Below are 17,640 nucleotides of genomic sequence, written 5' to 3' on the forward strand. Positions count from 1 at the left end.
CACTTCTGCAATGGTTAACTTAGACCAGATCTGAACATCATCTCGGTCTCTGAGTCCTTCGCTCAATGTCTCTTGATTTCCTTGATTCTGTCAGGAAATAGAATTGACAGGCATTGTCAGAATACATTCCAGGTCTTTCTTGCTGAATTGTGTTTTCTCCATCAGAAATGTCCTCCTTTGATGTTTCACAGTCTTAGAGTCTTAATGCGTATTTCTCTGTTCACTAAATCAATCAAAATGTTATATGTCTGCTGAATCAACACAGATTTGCATGATAATTTCAATATGAGACAGATTTGTCTATTTGTTGTATGTTGTAGCTCTATGTGTGTGTGTGTGTGTGTGTGTGTGTGTTTGGTTACAGGAGCAGTCTCCGTTCTATTAATAGCCTAGGGTCAGAGTTTTAACACTCTCGCCCTGTTGCGATGCTTGGTTCAGAAATACGGTTGTTATTCATTTCATTCTTAATGATAACATTCTGCATGCCATTCATACTAGTTTGCTTCCCATGATGTTAATAGACATGCGGTTTTAGTAATCAATTATGTTGATTGAAACTTCTCTTAGAGTCTTTTAAATATTATGGCCAAATCTTTTCAAACTTAGTTTTCCTCAAAGTGCTGTGCTTTCAATCACGTATTTAAGGTCTTGTCCCTAACTTAATACACAATACATATATTTCTGTACCTTACAGATAAACATAATAGACTTCTGCTTTGTTCCTTACAAAGTTCAGAATCTCAATAAATCCTAACTCAGTGTTTTGACCACCGTCTTTGACTATACAGCGCCTTCTATTCAAACTATTTTTTAATTTAGAACTTTCCAATATCAATACATCTCCTTTTTTGAAAAAAAATTAGATTCGTTCTAGAACAGCAATTCAGGTTAAGCAAATAATTACATTGTGCCTTACCTGTTTCGCTGAATCTAGCATCCTGTTCGTTAGAAGCCATTTGATATAATGTTCGTGACGCCATTTGATAATAAGGAGATCTTTCTTGGTCACGTGGCCGGAAATTATATATTGATGACTCAGAGAGAAGGTTGAATCGTAATCATTGTATTAGGCAGATCTGGGTTGCATTCCCATGTACAGATGTTTCCAAGGCAGCATGCTCTGTTAAGTCCAAGCTTCAAGCATGGCTACGACATGGCTGGTGCCGAGCCTGGCTGTGGCATAGATGCCAAGCAAAGTACTGATGTTTGTTACAGCTTATATACAGTTCTCAGAGAGGGAAATAGCTTTACCTCGTAACTTACAATAGTGACATTAGTTCCCATACATGGCTATGCTATGGTCATGCTGTTCTGCTCTGTTGACCACTGCAGTGAGGCTCCTATGTCCTTTAGAGTTAAACTGGTCTCACTGTTACTTGATATGGTATGTGCCTGCTCCTAAATATGTTGACTGAGAGTGGGCACACATAACATATGTTTAAGGTTAAACAATGAGTATTGCAATATTTGATATGCACACAACAATTTGGCATAGTCACACAAAAACGCATCATATCACACGCCTCACCCCTCCACTGGCCTCCCCCCTCCCCTGGCCTCCCACACCTCCCCCCTCCACTGGCCTCCCCCCTCCCCTGGCCTCACCCTCCCCTGGCCTCCCCCACCCCACTAGAAATAATAAATAAATAAACTATGAAAAATGAAATCTGTGAGTAGTGGCAGCAGTGACAGTGTTGTTTTGTTTTTTATAAAAGCCGCACAACATCTCCATATTACACAACATCTCCATATTACACAACATCTCCATTTTACACAACATCTCCATTTTCCAGTGCATTCTGATTATATTCTGATCTTCTGAGTCTTTTTCACAAGCAGCTTGCTGATGTGCTGATGTGCGTTAATACCAGAGACAGCAGAAGTAGTGTAGAGATGTGTGTGTGTGTGCGTGCCAGCCAATCACAAAGCTCCCCAACGGCCGTTCAGAGTGGTCACCCAAGACAGGGAGACCAGGAAGGGCGTCACAGCCGGCACTCTGGAGGAGCTGAGAGACAGGAATAGAGAGAGAGAGAGAGAGAGAGAGAGAGAGAGAGAGAGAGAGAGAGAGAGAGAGAGAGAGAGAGAGAGAGAGAGAGAGAGAGAGAGAGAGAGAGAGAGAGAGAGAGAGAGAGAGAGAGAGAGAGAGAGAGAGAGAGAGAGAGAGAGAGAGAGAGAGAGAGAGAGAGAGAGAGAGAGAGAGAGAGAGAGAGAGAGAGAGAGAGAGAGAGAGAGAGAGAGAGAGAGAGAGAGATTTGATGCAAAACACAATGATTATGAAAATATGCAACACAAATGAAGAGATATTGAGGAGAAAAAACCAAACACATAATACAGATTTGACTTCATACTCACTTAGTTGGACTGTTTCCTGAAAATATCCCTTGGCTTTCTGTCTGTCCAGGTGTGCGAGGCTCTGCTGCTGTCCCTGTCCACCATGTGTCTGTCCCTGGTGTGTGAGGAGGACGGGACTGAGGTGGACTCTGAGGACTTCTTCATGTCCCTGCCTGACAACACTGTCCTCATGGCCCTGGAGCCTTGCCAGACATGGAGACCCCCTGCTGTAGGTTGTCTGTGGCCCGATACTGTATCAATATTAGAGTATTTTGCTAATGTAGTCTCATCCCTAATCTGTGCATCTCAGTGTGCATGTACATTAGCCTGTCGTGACGTTAGAATTATAAGGTTCTATCTCCATTTTTGTCAAAATTGAGTTTTGTACATAATCTGATCCATTAGGTGTTTATTAATGCATGTGTGGTGTTATTTTTTTAAATGTTGACATTTTTGAGTTAGTAATTCATGAAATACAAAGGTTCCATCTCACAAAACATAATGGATTGTAAAAACTTTGACGCTCAATATCTCTGAACTGCCCTAAACGGAGATAGAACCTTATAATTCTAAGCTCACGCTGTGTTAACGAGTTTTACGATTAATGTTTTGTATTTTATTGTGTTGTATATTTCATATATATTTAATGTAGCTTTGTAATCATACTAATAGTGTAGACAGGGAGCAAAAGACACCTTGGTCTCAGTTTTCCCTGGATAAATAAAGAAAAAGAATAAAGAAAGAAGTGTGTGTGTGATCCATAAGGATCTCGACATGGAATTCTCTGCCTTACCGTCTAAACTAAAGCCTTGTTTCTCTCATCCAAACCCTCAGGGAAAGGCTTACTCCAAACCCCAAGATCAGATCAAGCCCCGGACAGGAAAAGACATCGCACGTGTGACCTTTGACCTGTACAGACTGAACCCCAAGGACCTCTTTGGTTCTCTGAGCGTGAAGGCCACCTTCAGGGGCTGGTATTCAGTCAGTGCAGACTTCAAATGCCTTGGGCCCAAGAAAACCGTCAGGTGAGCAGAGGATATGGTGACTTTGTGCGTGTAAGGGGGGGGGGGGGCAAAATGATGGCAAAATGATGGCAAAGTCGCAGCATTTTTCATGCAAGGTGTATTTATTTGGCCCGTGTAGACAAAGACAAAGCATACAGACACCACAGCATCCTGGCTCTCCCAACCTCCGACTGCCTAGGGTTTACTCTGGGGCCCCTCTTAAACTCTAAGCCCCGCCCCCTTGGAACATACTGGTGGCAGTGGTGGGATAGTGCTTCCGATCACCGTGGAAACACTCAATCAGGGTCTGGTGACCATGGTTAACACAATGAGCAGGCACATTGACCTTTCTTATCAGTGACAGTGAGCTACCAGTATCTAACATGGCCACGAGGGGTGTCCCGTTAACATGTACTGTAAGCAACCCGGTGTTGTCACCCATCCCCTCCTTCTCGTGGTCTGTTGCTCTAGGGACACAACACAATCCTGACAGTTTGGGCTTTCTTAACGGACACACAGCTGCTTTATGCCCTGACTGCTGATAATAAAAACAGACCAGTCCAACCCCACCCCTACTGGCTGACTGCTCCCTCACCTCCCCCTTCCCAAAGTTCACCCCCCCAAAGTTACCTTCCCCATCCCTTGGGTCTCTGGCAGTCTTTGGCGCGAGCACAGGTCGTGGCGGTGCTCCCCTTCGAGCATTGAGGTACTGCAGGGCCAATCTCGCAGCGGCGAGTCCATCCTGTGGCTCGTGCTCTCGAACCCAGGTTTGCGTGTCCAGTGGTAGAACCCGCAGAAGCTGCTCCAAGATGATTGTCTCCCCGATCTGGTCCTTCGTCTGCTTCTCAGGCCGAATCCAGCGTCGGTAGAGTCCTCTCAGGCGGTGATACGTCTCTGTCGGTGATTCCCCTGGTGGTGTCGTTGCCGCCCGGAAACGTTGGCGGTGGGTCTCGGATGAAATGTCAAATTTCAGCAACAGTGCCTCCCTCAGATCCGCGTAGACATTGGACATGTCCTCGTCCATGGCGGTGTAGGCCTCTAGGGCTTTGCCCGTAAACAACGGGACCAACTGACACGCCCACTCACCCTCCGGCCACTGCCATGTCCTTGCCATTCTTTCGAACCGCAGGAGGTAATTCTCAATGTCCTCCCCCTGCTGGTATAATGGTATTTTAGGCTCTTTCCGCTGAAAAACCGGCAATTCATCCCCGCTGACGAGGTCAGCCTGGCCGCTTGGGCTGCTGGCACGCTGCCCCCAGCTGACCGACGAAACACCCGACCTTCTTGGGCCTGGAGTCGGGAGTGCCCATCTGGGACTACTGCTGGCTGACGTGGCTGGACCCGACGGGACTGCTGCCCCAGGCCCTCTGGACGGTGATGGGAGGAGTGATGCCTGGAGGCCGCGGAGTTCCTCCCGTAGGTCCTCATCTCTCCTCTGTTGATTAGACAAAAAGTTCTGAAACAGGGACAACAAGTCAGGGTCCGCTGCCGATTCAACTGGGGCTGACCCAGTCCGCCTGGAGCTAGGCCCGGGCTTGTCATACACCTGGCTGTCCTCATCCTCAGAGGTGGTCGCTGTCTGCCATGCCTTCTCCTTTTTCCCTGCTGGGGCCAACCGATCTGAACGCAGCCCCGTCCTGGTCTTCTTCCGGCCCAGGCCCGTACGCACTGGTTTGCGACTTGCCATCCCACCTCTTCTCCGGAGCAAAGTCGTCCTCCTCTTCCTCCTGTTTCACCGCCAGCTGGAACCTGACGTCCTCGTCCGACTCCGAGACGGCCGTCTTCAGGGCCTTGACCTTCTTCTGGGCTTTTCCAGCCGCCTTCTCTTTGCTTCGCTCCTTCTTGGCCTTTGCGCTCTTTGGTGCGTCTCCACTGGACCCTCCTGTCTCCCCGCTCCTCCTCTGCCTGGGTGACTTGGCCTTGGCCTTCTTCTCTCCTCCCATCTCAGTCGTACTGACCTAGACACTGACCAACCGCTTCTCCTGGCCTGGGCAGAAGGACCTGCTAGTTATGTAGAGGTGAGATGAGGACTGTGGTCCGAGCAGGTCTGGAAGAGGATGAAGGCAGAAAGTTTGTAGAAAGTTTGTAGAGAGAAGCGCTTCGATGGTGTCCAGTCGACGTGCCAGCGGGGTTGCCAGCCATTGAAGCCATTGAACTTTTTTTTTTTTTTACTAATTACTGCCTGTATATTCAACTGATTAACTCACGTTCTTCCTCTCTCAGAGAAGCCCTCCGTGTTGCCTCCACCCTCCTCCAAGCAGCTGGTCATATGATCAGCGCTGCTTCTGTGATTCGCCGGATCATCGAGGGGGCGGAGTCCTGGCAGATTGCGTCGGGGGGTGGAATGGAGTGCAGCAGAGTTTGCTGCGCACCTCGCGTATCTCCTTGCCGTCCCAGCTGATGCCGAAGCGGAGCCTCCGGACCATGAACCACACTCGGACCTGGTCGGGGTGCAGGGAGCAGCTCTGGGCGAGCACGGCCGTCTCCGTCAGGGTCAGGTAGGGAAACACGTTGAAGGCCTCCACCAGCTTCTCTGTGCCCTCCAGCTCCTGGGTCTGCTCTGAGCGCGCCCACAACAGCTGACCGTTCGAGACGAGAGGCAGACACACCATGTGGTTTTGGTTGAGGCTGAATGCGGCGGTGGGGGCGGAGGCGGAACTACACCCCCCGGATACTTCAGATGTGACCCCCTTGTGACCCTCAGCAGGCTCTGGAGGAGAGGAGAGAGTTTTATCAGGGGTGGAGGCCAGGCGTGGTCTTTGAGCAGCGGGAGGTCTGGGTGTAAAGACTAGGCCTGCTGTCTCAGTCTTGTCCGAGGGATGGACGACCCCTGGTGGATGGTGGTCCATCTTCCTGTGCCTGGTCATTACAGAACTCCTATGAGGGTGTAAAAGAGAACAAATAAATTATCTCTCATCAACACACAAATTGGGACTGTGTTTGGTATAATGCTGAGCACCCCCCCCCCCCCACCATCCTATAGTCATAATGCAGATAAATTAATTAACAAAATGTGTTAATCTGTTGCTGCAAGGGTTTGCGATGGCAATCAGGCTCCACAGCTGAACTAAAAACAACAACAACAACAAAAACATGCTAAATGGAATTAGACTATCTAGCCACTGTAGCTACCTAGCTAGTTATGATGATATATATGACTTACTGTAGCTACCTAGCTAGTTATGATGATATATATGACTTATGGCCTTTGCACACCAATGCGTGCGTTTACGCCTGCGTATTTTTAATCCGTCATCCGGAAAAAAACGTTACGCACAGAGACCTTGCACACCGGTCCGTTGCGGAGTCCGTTGCGTTTTTTTACGTTGCGAACTTTCGCAATATGCACTCTACATGTTGTAATATTGTGGCATTTCTTTACTGTTTGCCATCTGGTCTAGGAATACCCAGGGAGACGCAGACAGCAGAAGTAGAATAGAATAGTAGAATAGAAAAAGAAACCGCTATAACCATGCTGAATGATGTATGATGCACTGGCAGTCTGTGACAGTGTGTGCACCTGGCCTGAGTTTGAGTATGATGCTGCCCAAATGAATGTTGTTGTTTAGTGCCGTACGCTTTCGTGGTATTATATTGTGTGAATTATCATCTGTAGGCCTATGTTGTTTTCTTTCACTCGACTAACCGCCGAGATAATACTTGAGACATGTACTTCCGTAAACATTCATCCAACTGTCCTGCAGTTGTAATTTGACGATGTGTCCCAGTCTATACCATGGCGGAGTGGTCAAACACTACTGTCAAAAGGCTTTTGACGGACGCGAAAAACGCAGAAAATCGAACCTGTTGCGTTTTTTTTTTTGACGGACGAAATATTACGGATTGGTGTGCAAGCGTGGTTGACACAACATGAGTTCTAATTTATTTTTTTAACGGACGTAAAAAACGCGCGTAAAAAACGCGTTGGTGTGCAAGGGCCTTTACTGTAGCTACCTAGCTAGTTATGATATATATTACTACCTAGCTAGTTATGATGATATATATGACTTACTGTAGCTACCTAGCTAGTTATGATGATATATATGACTTACTGTAGCTACCTAGCTAGTTATGATGCTATATATGACTTACTGTAGCTACCTAGCTAGTTATGATGATATATATTACTACCTAGCTAGTTATGATGATATATATGACTTACTGTAGCTACCTAGCTAGTTATGATGATATATATGACTTACTGTAGCTACCTAGCTAGTTATGATGATATATATTACTACCTAGCTAGTTATGATGATATATATATGACTTACTGTAGCTACCTAGCTAGTTATGATGATATATATTACTACCTAGCTAGTTATGATGATATATATGACTTACTGTAGCTACCTAGCTAGTTATGATGATATATATGACTTACTGTAGCTACCTAGCTAGTTATGATGATATATATGACTTACTGTAGCTACCTAGCTAGTTATGATGATATATGACTTACTGTAGCTACCTAGCTAGTTATGATGATATATATGACTTACTGTAGCTACCTAGCTAGTTATGATGATATATGACTTACTGTAGCTACCTAGCTAGTTATGATGATATATATTACTACCTAGCTAGTTATGATGATATATATGACTTACCCGTGAACGGAGTAGCCTAAATGTAGTGGCTTGGCTAACACAAAGCTAGCTAATCGTTAGCCTCATAGCTAACGAATGTTAGCTGGCTAATAATGATGGAAAACGTTGCACAAGAGATGTGAATGTGTAAACTCACCTTAAGACTTTACGTTGTCAAATTATCTACGAAGGTCTGATTTATCCCGTTAAATCTCGGTCACCAAATCTTCTTTTTGTCCTTCTTCGCACTTCGGACGGACGGCTGCTCCGCTGTTGCGAGTGCGCACAATACATAAAAAAAACGCCAACTGAACTACGGCATCATTACTTGGACACACAACATGTGTTTTAGGCAAATGGCAAGAAAACAATAAACGAAATCAAAGAGAGAAAAAAGGGGGGGAAACCTAGCTGGGCGAGGGCAAGGTAATTTCTTATTAATTATTAATTACTCAAAATGAGCTTAATCAAACTAACTAATTAAATAAGAACGATATTCCATTTGTTCATTCGCTTCTTTAATGAAATAACTCTGCAAAATGACAATAATCAAACAAGTCCTGAGCAGGGCGAATGCAGGTGTACACATTATAACAGTAGTCTATCCAATTCCGTTTCCGGTGCGTGCACCTAAATATATGACCGTAGTGCAATATTCCCTATCTCCCCCCGAGCCTTTAACACGACTACAATAAAGGCTGAAACAACAACAAGCCTATAAGAAGAGAATAACTCAAGTGTCCGTACAAAACACGAATCAACAAGCAAAGTCCACAACACAATACAACGGCCATATAACCTAGCAATGTCAACCCATGGAAAAGTCTCTGTGCCAGGCAGGCACGCAGGTCGCCCTAGTGGACCGGCGTAGGCCTGACGGCGGCGGCGGCAGCGACGTGACCGGGACTGGCGGGGAAGAGACCACTGTGGCCCCAGGGGCCGGCAGCGACATCTGGGGGACGGCACACCCTGGCGAGTCTCGAGCTGGTGTCACTGGCGAGGCGGATGTGGGGTGTGTCCCACGCCGGGGAGAGCCCGCTGATGGCAGCGCCAGCGGCGGGGCGGACCCAGGCTCCGATACGGGTATTCCAGGGCCGCTTGTGGGGTCAGGCAGCCGCGGCGCACCAATAGGCGCCGGCCTGGCGATGCGGATCGCCAGATCATCATAGATCGATCGGGGCGGAAGCTGGTCATTGCGAACCGGGTAGAACTTGCGCAGGAATCTCCTGTTCCGAAGTGTGATCCTGCCCGAGCCGTCAATCTTGATCACGTATTGATCGTGCTGACGCACCTCCACGACGCAGCCCGTCCGGTCCCATTTGTTGGGGTGGGGTCCTGTCTGGTTCTGTACACGGACCAAATCCCCAACTACGAGCGGCGGAAGGCGTTTAGTGTGCTCCGCCCAGGTGCCCGCTGTGCGGATATGGCGTTTGCGGAGGGCCTCCTCCCTCGCTGTCAGTGTCTCACGCCAAGTTTCATGAGGCCTGTATTTTCCGGGGGCGATCGGGATGAAATCGCGTATCGGGCGGCCGAACACACACATCGCTGGGGAAATCTTGGTGTCCGGGTCAGGCGTGTTGCGGTACTGCAGTATCGCCCTCTGCACGGCGTCAGTGTCGAGTTCACCCTTCGGGCCAGTGTTGTCAGTGATCAGCCGTTTCATCGTTTTCACTCCTATCTCTGCACGGCAGTTGCTGTGGGGGAAAGCCACTGATGAGAGGCGATGGTGGACCTCCCATCTGCGCAGGAAAGACCTGGTCTCGGCGGAGGTGAACTCAGGCCCCCCGTCTGATGAGAGCTCCTCAGGTGTCCCGTATGTCACGAAGGCGCGACGTAAGTGGCTTATCAGGTCGAGAGCGCCACCCGATGACCTTGAGATGATCGGCCAGTTCGAGTAACGGTCCACCGTCACGAGGTAGTGTACACCTCTGTGCATGAAAAAGTCTGAGCACACCGCCTGGAAGGGGTAAACGGCCGGGATGGGCGGGGTCGGCGGTGCCCCAGGTTGTGAAGGCGCCATCCGGTGGCAGTGCTCGCAGTTGTTCCGAGCGGCGCTGATGTCGGCTGACATGCCTGGCCAGAACACAGAGGACTCCGCGCGGGCGGTCATCATCGAGACGCCCTGGTGGGCAGCGTGTAGGGCACTCAGTACCTCAACGCGGAGTGAGGGCGGTATGACCACCCTGTCCTTGAACAAGACCACCCCGTCAGTGGATGTAATGTGGTCACGGTATTGGTGGAAGCCACGAATTGTCACAGGCATCCCGATCCTTGACTCGGGAAAGCCGTCCACCGCCATCTCCTCCAACGTACGCATATCGCTGTCACTGCTGGCCGCATCCCTGACGCGGTCCCATGTCACTGATCGCAATGACTCCAGCCCCGCGGCGCACCATGCCAGGTCACCATCCTCGATGTCGTCACTGTCCTCCGGCTCTGTTTGGCGTAGGAGAGACAGGATGTCAGTGTGCGTGCTGGGCGAGAGGTAGGTCACCGCGGCAGCGCTGTCGTCCGGAAGGTTCATGAGCGGTGGTCGAGAGGTGCCGACCGGCCTGCGTGACATGGCATCCGCCGCCTTGTTCTTCATGCCCGGGACATGTACGATGCGGAAGCGATAACGCAGGGTCTTCTCCTTGAGGTTCCTGAGGCGGGGGTTGGGTACGTCGTCGAGTGCTCTGTCTGTAAGGAGTTTCAGCAGCGGCTTGTGGTCAACCGCTATGATCAAGTCCTTGCAGCCCAGCACAAAGTAGCGCGCCTTGTCCAAGGCGTCTGCGACTGCGAGGGCCTCACCCTCTACAGGTGCGTATCTGGATTCCGCTGCATGCGTGAACCTGCTGCCGACCAGGGTTATCTTCCATCCATCAGTGCAGCAGAAGGGCCTGACTGGCATGCACCGGCAGTGCTTCTGAAACAACCAGAACCCAATGCCCTCCTTCGACCAGTCTGTGGCGAGGCACGTCGGCTTGGCCTTATCAAAGATGCGGACACCACGCTCGATCTCCTGGACGATCGTGTCCTTCGACTCGCAGAATATGTCCTCCAACTCCGGGGACCATTCGAAGCGTGCCCCACTCTGCAGGAGCTTCCGGAACGGCTGCATACGTTCAGCCATACTGAAGGCGTAGGCCACTTGGTTGACCAGTCCAAACCATGACCTGATGTCAGTGATATTGCGTGGACGTGGGAAGTCGTGGATCGCCTCCAGATAGCGGCTGCATGGCCGTACGTCGTTCATGGTGATCGTGAAGCCTGCAAAGTCCACCATGGATGCGCCGAAGACGAACTTCTCCGGGTTGAGGATGATTCCGTTCCGGCCGCATACATCCAGCCATTGTATTGCCTGGAAGTAACTCTCCTCGATCGTGTCAGCCCAGAGCAGTGTGTCATCCACGCATTTGGTCTTGCTGCCGATGTCTGCAACCACTTCGTCGTACCTTCGTGAGTAACCGTCTCCCGACGCCATATACCCTTGCGGGGCTGAACGGTACCGGTAGCGCCCCCATGGAGTGATGAATGTCGTCTTGTGGCGGTCATCGTCGTGCAGTGGGACACTGTGATAACCGTTCCACGCGTCGAACACAGTCTTGCGTTTCCCGCTGGGTACACGTCTCGCCTGGTGGAAAGGGGACTGTGTGTGGTGGGTTTCGCGGAACGCATGCTTGTTGAGTGCTTGGAAGTCGACTGTGCGGCGTGGTTTGCCATTCTTCTTGGCACAGATCACCATGCGGTGACACCACGTCACCGGTGTACCGACGGGTACCTCCTCTAACACGCCAAGGCGAACGTCCTGGTCGAGGCCTGCCTTCACCTCATCCTGCCAGTGTATGGCCACGGGGATGGGGGTGTGATGGGCAACTGGTGTCGCATTCTCATCAAGCATGAGACGGAGCGGCGGGCCTGACATCCTTGGTAGGGGCTGGTGGGGGCACGTATTGAATGTGCTCTGGGCGTACGTTTTGAGTAAGTGCTCGCGTAGAGCTTCCCTGTTAGCTTCGGTCGCCGGCATGGGGAGCGTGGTTGATTTGGCTGGCGGCTCTGCACGCCGTGGGCAGTCACATAGTTCTGAGGCCGCCAGATTCACCTCCCCAAGTGTTGGGAACCTGTCCGAGATCATGCCCAGATCCACGCAGGCTGAGCGGGAGAGGAATATGCGGTCTGAAGTGTCCGTCACGTATGCAATTTGGCGTGTCTCCAACCTCCGAGCGTCGTTGCTGTCACCGGCGAACCTGACCACCGCGGCACCAAGAATTCGAATTCCCTCGTTGTTCGCCGCCCTCATGGTCATGGATACGGGAATGAGGTCCTCCGTACTCAACCCCATGTGTTGGGCGACCTTGATACCGATCAGGCAGCTCTGGCAGCCCGTGTCGGCCATGGCAGGCAGGGTCACTGCGCGGGTGCGTTTCAGGAGGTCAAATCCCAGTGCTCTGTAATCCTCACGTTCGACGGTGAAGGAGAGGTTGATGTAAGGCTGCGGGTTGGATGTACGCTTCATCCACTTGTCACACATATCGTCGTATAGGTGGTGAGCGAGGGGAAGTGTGTGTAGCTTGTCATCCGCGCTGGCCACGGTGAGCGTGCACAGCTCGACGAAGGCTGCCGCCTGCTCGTCGCCCACCACATCTGTCTTCTCAGGTGGGGATTTGGCCGGCCGGCTACCCAGGCAGACCTTCTCAAGGTGATTTTGGCGGCTACATTTCCGGCATGTCTTGCCATAGCCGGGGCACTCGTCACATCTGGTGCGCCATATGGGCGTTTTTCCGTGGCCCATCTCGCCGCAGTAAACGCATGCTCCGTCAGGCTTGGCCTTCGGTGTCTCCCACCTGGCGGCCCCTTTGGTGCGAAGGTCCTGCTGTTTCCCTCGCCTATATGAACTACTGATCATGTCTGTGCTCTGAGGGTCGAGTAGGCGCGATGCTGAGCGTTTCCCGGACTCCTTGGCTTCGATATACTCTATCATGTCCTTTAATGGCATGTCCTGGTTCTTTTCGCCAAGCAGGTCGAGCTGTATTTCTTGGTCCGCGATGCCGCGGGCGATCACGTCACGTAATATTTCCTCTGTGAAGTTATTGATTTGATCACACCCCGCCTTAGTGCAGTCCATCTCATATTTGCAAGTGTCTGCCTGCCCCTTCAAGCGGGCGTGGAATGATCGGATGGGCTCCTCATGTCCCTGTCGCATGTTAGATAGGGCCACCCGAGCCACCATGGTGTTTTCCGCACGGACGGCGAGCGCCTTCATGGCCGCGAGGACCTCTCTCTCATCGCTGTCTACCAGGCTTCTGCCTGCAGCGCGAGTGAGGTCTTTCCTCAGATCCTCCTCGCAGCACTCTAGGAGCTGTGTGACGATGTCGGGTCCGACCAGCTTAGTGCCCCTCTTGTATTCACCCCAGCGGGTTACGAAGTATGACCAAGTCTCTGCCGTCCCGGCCAGTGCTATAGAGGGGCGCCTGAGTTTCTCCATTTTACTGTTGCTCGGCGCTCTGGGGACTGCAGTGTGTGTTGTTGCATGTATGTTCAGCATGGCCACTACCACTGCTGCCTCTTCATGTCTGGCTACATAGTCACAGCCCTCGATCGGGCAATCCACTATTACAGGTGCCATTAGTACAGCTACTCCCCCCCAAAAATATTCTGTTAATTACCAGTTATATTCTTTGACGACATGTCCGTATTCAGATTCCCGGGTGGCGTTATTTGCCGATGTCCGTGTGAGTCGTTCGCGGATACATGCGTCTTCTTTGTTGGTTTGTCTGCTTGACTGCATCACGTTGTTTGATTATAAATAAGAACGATATTCCATTTGTTCATTCGCTTCTTTAATGAAATAACTCTGCAAAATGACAATAATCAAACAAGTCCTGAGCAGGGCGAATGCAGGTGTACACATTATAACAGTAGTCTATCCAATTCCGTTTCCGGTGCGTGCACCTAAATATATGACCGTAGTGCAATATTCCCTACTAATCGAGGTACATCTGGACCGTCGTAACTGCACTCTCTGCACACCCCTCCCCTGGCCTCCCCCCTCCCATGCCTCACCCCTCCCCTGGCCTCCCACACCTCCCCTGGCCTCCAACACCTCCCCCCTCCCCTGCCCTCCCACACCTCCCCCCTCCACTGGCCTCCCCCCTCCCCTGGCCTCACCCTCCCCTGGCCTCCCACACCTCCCCCCTCCACTGGCCTCCCCCTCCCCTGGCCTCCCCCCTCCCCTGGCCTCCCATGCCTCCCCCCTCCACTGGCCTCATCCTCACCTGGCCTCCCATGCCTCACCCCCTCATGTCTCCTTCATACTTACTTCAGTAAACTACATTATTTAATAACACATTTTTTATTTTGTTGAAAATATTACAAACATTTACAGTAGAAATAATAAATAAATAAACTATGAAAAATGAAATCTGTGAGTAGTGGCAGCAGTGACAGTGTTGTTTTGTTTTTTATAAAAGCCGCACAACATCTCCATATTACACAACATCTCCATTTTACACAACATCTCCATTTTACACAACATCTCCATTTTACAGTGCATTCTGATTATATTCTGATCTTCTGAGTCTTTTTCACAAGCAGCTTGCTGATGTGCGTTAATACCAGAGACAGCAGAAGTAGTGTAGAGATGTGTGTGTGTGTGTGTGTGTGTGTGTGTGTGTGTGTGCGTGCCAGCCAATCACAAAGCTCCCAAACGGCCGTTCAGAGTGGTCACCCAAGACAGGGAGACCAGGAAGGGCGTCACAGCCAGCACTCTGGAGGAGCTGAGAGACAGGGTGAGAGAGAGAGAGAGAGAGAGAGAGAGAGAGAGAGAGAGAGAGAGAGAGAGAGAGAGAGAGAGAGAGAGAGAGAGAGAGAGAGAGAGAGAGAGAGAGAGAGAGAGAGAGAGAGAGAGAGAGAGAGAGAGAGAGAGAGAGAGAGAGAGAGAGAGAGAGAGAGAGAGAGAGAGAGAGAGAGAGAGAGAGAGACTTGATGCAAAACACAACGATTATGAAAATATGCAACACAAATTAAGAGATATTGAGGAGAAAAAACCAAACACATAATACAGATTTGACTTCATACTCACTTAGTTGGACTGTTTCCTGAAAATATCCCTTGGCTTTCTGTCTGTCCAGGTGTGCGAGGCTCTGCTGCTGTGTCTGTCCCTGGTGTGTGAGGAGGACGGGACTGAGGTGGACTCTGAGGACTTCTTCATGTCCCTGCCTGACAACACTGTCCTCATGGCCCTGGAGCCTTGCCAGACATGGAGACCCCCTGCTGTAGGTTGTCTGTGACCCGATACTGTATCAATATTAGAGTATTTTGCTAATGTAGTCTCATCCCTAATCTGTGCATCTCAGTGTGCATGTACATTAGCCTGTCGTGACGTTAGAATTATAAGGTTCTATCTCCATTTTTGTCAAAATTGAGTTTTGTACATAATCTGATCCATTAGGTGTTTATTAATGCATGTGTGGTGTTATTTTTTTAAATGTTGACATTTTTGAGTTAGTAATTCATGAAATACAAAGGTTCCATCTCACAAAACATAATGGATTGTAAAAACTTTGACGCTCAATATCTCTGAACTGCCCTAAACGGAGATAGAACCTTATAATTCTAAGCTCACGCTGTGTTAACGAGTTTTACGATTAATGTTTTGTATTTTATTGTGTTGTATATTTCATATATATTTAATGTAGCTTTGTAATCATACTAATAGTGTAGACAGGGAGCAAAAGACACCTTGGTCTCAGTTTTCCCTGGATAAATAAAGAAAAAAAAGAAAGAAAGACGTGTGTGTGTGATCCATAAGGATCTCGACATGGAATTCTCTGCCTTACCGTCTAAACTAAAGCCTTGTTTCTCTCATCCAAACCCTCAGGGAAAGGCTTACTCCAAACCCCAAGATCAGATCAAGCCCCGGACAGGAAAAGACATCGCACGTGTGACCTTTGACCTGTACAGACTGAACCTCAAGGACCTCTTTGGTTCTCTGAGCGTGAAGGCCACCTTCAGGGGCTGGTATTCAGTCAGTGCAGACTTCAAATGCCTTGGGCCCAAGAAAACCGTCAGGTGAGCAGAGGATATGGTGACTTTGTGCGTGTAAGGGGGGGGGGTATTGATTTTTTTTTTTTTACTAATTACTGCCTGTATATTCAACTGATTCACTCACGTTCTTCCTCTCTCAGAGAAGCCCTCCGTGTTGCCTCCACCCTCCTCCAAGCAGCTGGTCATATTATGATCAGCGCTGATCTCTAAGATCATAAACAATAACATCAATAATGCCCGCATCCTTTTCAGAACTGTTGACAGACTAACAAATCCCCCAACACCCATTGCTCAGGAATTTCACTCAACTAGTAAATGCAATGAGCTTGCATCCTTTTTTAACAATAAAATAGAAACCATTAGACAAGGCATTAGGTCTTCTGTGTCAGGCATGAAAAACATGTCCCCATTAACAACCCCAAATAGGGCGGACATAACAACCATGTCACAATTTAACACGATTGATTACAAGACCCTAGATAAAATCATGTCACGTCTTAAACCATCCACCTGTGCCCTTGATGTCCTGCCAACAAGCTTTTTAAAAAACATATTTAGCTGCATGGCAGGCGAACTAATACAAATAATTAACACCTCCCTTTCATCAGGAATCTTCCCTGAAGCCCTGAAAACTGCAGTTATTAAGCATCTACTAAAAAAGAACGGCCTAGACCCATTTGTACTAAACAACTACAGACCCATATCAAACCTTCCCTGTACAGGAAAAATTATTGAAATGGTTGCCCACGAACAACTTAGCAATTATTTGACCCTAAATGATCTCTTTGATGACTTTCAATCAGGCTTTCGCCCCCTACATAGCACTGAATCGGCCCTTATTAAGGTCCTTAATGACATTCGCGTAAACACAGACTACGGAAAAATCTCAGTTTTGGTACTACTAGATCTTAGTGCTGCCTTTGACACTGTAGACCATGACATTCTAATAGATAGACTAAAAACCTGGGTAGGACTTTCGGGCACTGCCCTAAACTGGTTTAGATCCTATCTACAGGACAGAAGCTACTATGCCTCCATTGGCAACTTTGTATCTGACCAAATTAAAATGACATGTGGGGTTCCCCAAGGGTTACTCTATTAAATCTCTACATGCTTCCATTGGGACACATCATAAAAAAGAACAAAATTGCCTACCACAACTATGCGGATGACACTCAAATCTACATAGCCCTCTCACCGAACGACTATAGTCCCATTGACAATCTCTGTAATTGCATTGAGCAAATAAACGCCTGGATGACACAAAACTTCCTCCAACTAAACAAGGACAAAACAGAGATAATTGTATTCGCTGCACCTGACAAAAGATCGAAAGTCAGTGCAAAACTTGATTCTCTCTCTCTTCACAGTAAAAAACAGGTCAGAAATATTGGTGTAATTCTAGACTCCGATCTAAACTTCAACAGCCACATAAACTCAATAACTAAATCAGCCTACTATCACCTGAAAAACATAACAAGAATGAGAGGTTTCATGTCCAAGCAAGACCTTGAAAAACTCATCCATGCATTTGTTTCGAGTAGACTTGATTATTGTAATGGTCTATGTAACCCCTGCCATATGGGCGGGGCCTGAGTTCTATTTTAAATAAGTGGCGGTATTACCTGTAATAATAAACTATTCAAATTATGACGATCAGTGCCTCCATTAACTATGTGGAAGTATTTTAA

The 17,640-nt window shown here is 48.9% G+C and overlaps 2 protein-coding genes across 2 annotated transcripts; both read left to right on the plus strand.

Annotated features, from left to right (window-relative positions):
• Positions 1 to 1,297: 1,297 nt before the first annotated feature.
• Positions 1,298 to 6,120, plus strand: LOC308150081 (lipid transferase CIDEB-like; the record flags this gene model as incomplete). Its single annotated transcript, XM_080522947.1, has 7 exons — positions 1,298 to 1,331; positions 1,917 to 2,017; positions 2,402 to 2,560; positions 3,166 to 3,356; positions 5,559 to 5,674; positions 5,733 to 5,833; positions 6,040 to 6,120. 7 exons carry the CDS (start codon positions 1,298 to 1,300, stop codon positions 6,118 to 6,120), a joined length of 783 nt encoding a protein of 260 aa, XP_080379073.1.
• Positions 6,121 to 14,311: 8,191 nt separating this feature from the next.
• LOC308150082 (lipid transferase CIDEB-like) lies at positions 14,312 to 15,977 on the plus strand (the record flags this gene model as incomplete). Its single annotated transcript, XM_080522948.1, has 4 exons — positions 14,312 to 14,327; positions 14,591 to 14,691; positions 15,034 to 15,177; positions 15,783 to 15,977. The coding sequence occupies 4 exons, from the start codon at positions 14,312 to 14,314 to the stop codon at positions 15,975 to 15,977; spliced, it is 456 nt and encodes a 151-aa protein (XP_080379074.1).
• Between the last annotated feature and the right edge of the window lie 1,663 nt (positions 15,978 to 17,640).

Source organism: Nansenia antarctica, assembly GCF_963989245.1.
Source record: "Nansenia antarctica genome assembly, chromosome: 2".
In the NCBI taxonomy this organism is placed as follows: domain Eukaryota; kingdom Metazoa; phylum Chordata; class Actinopteri; order Argentiniformes; family Microstomatidae; genus Nansenia; species Nansenia antarctica.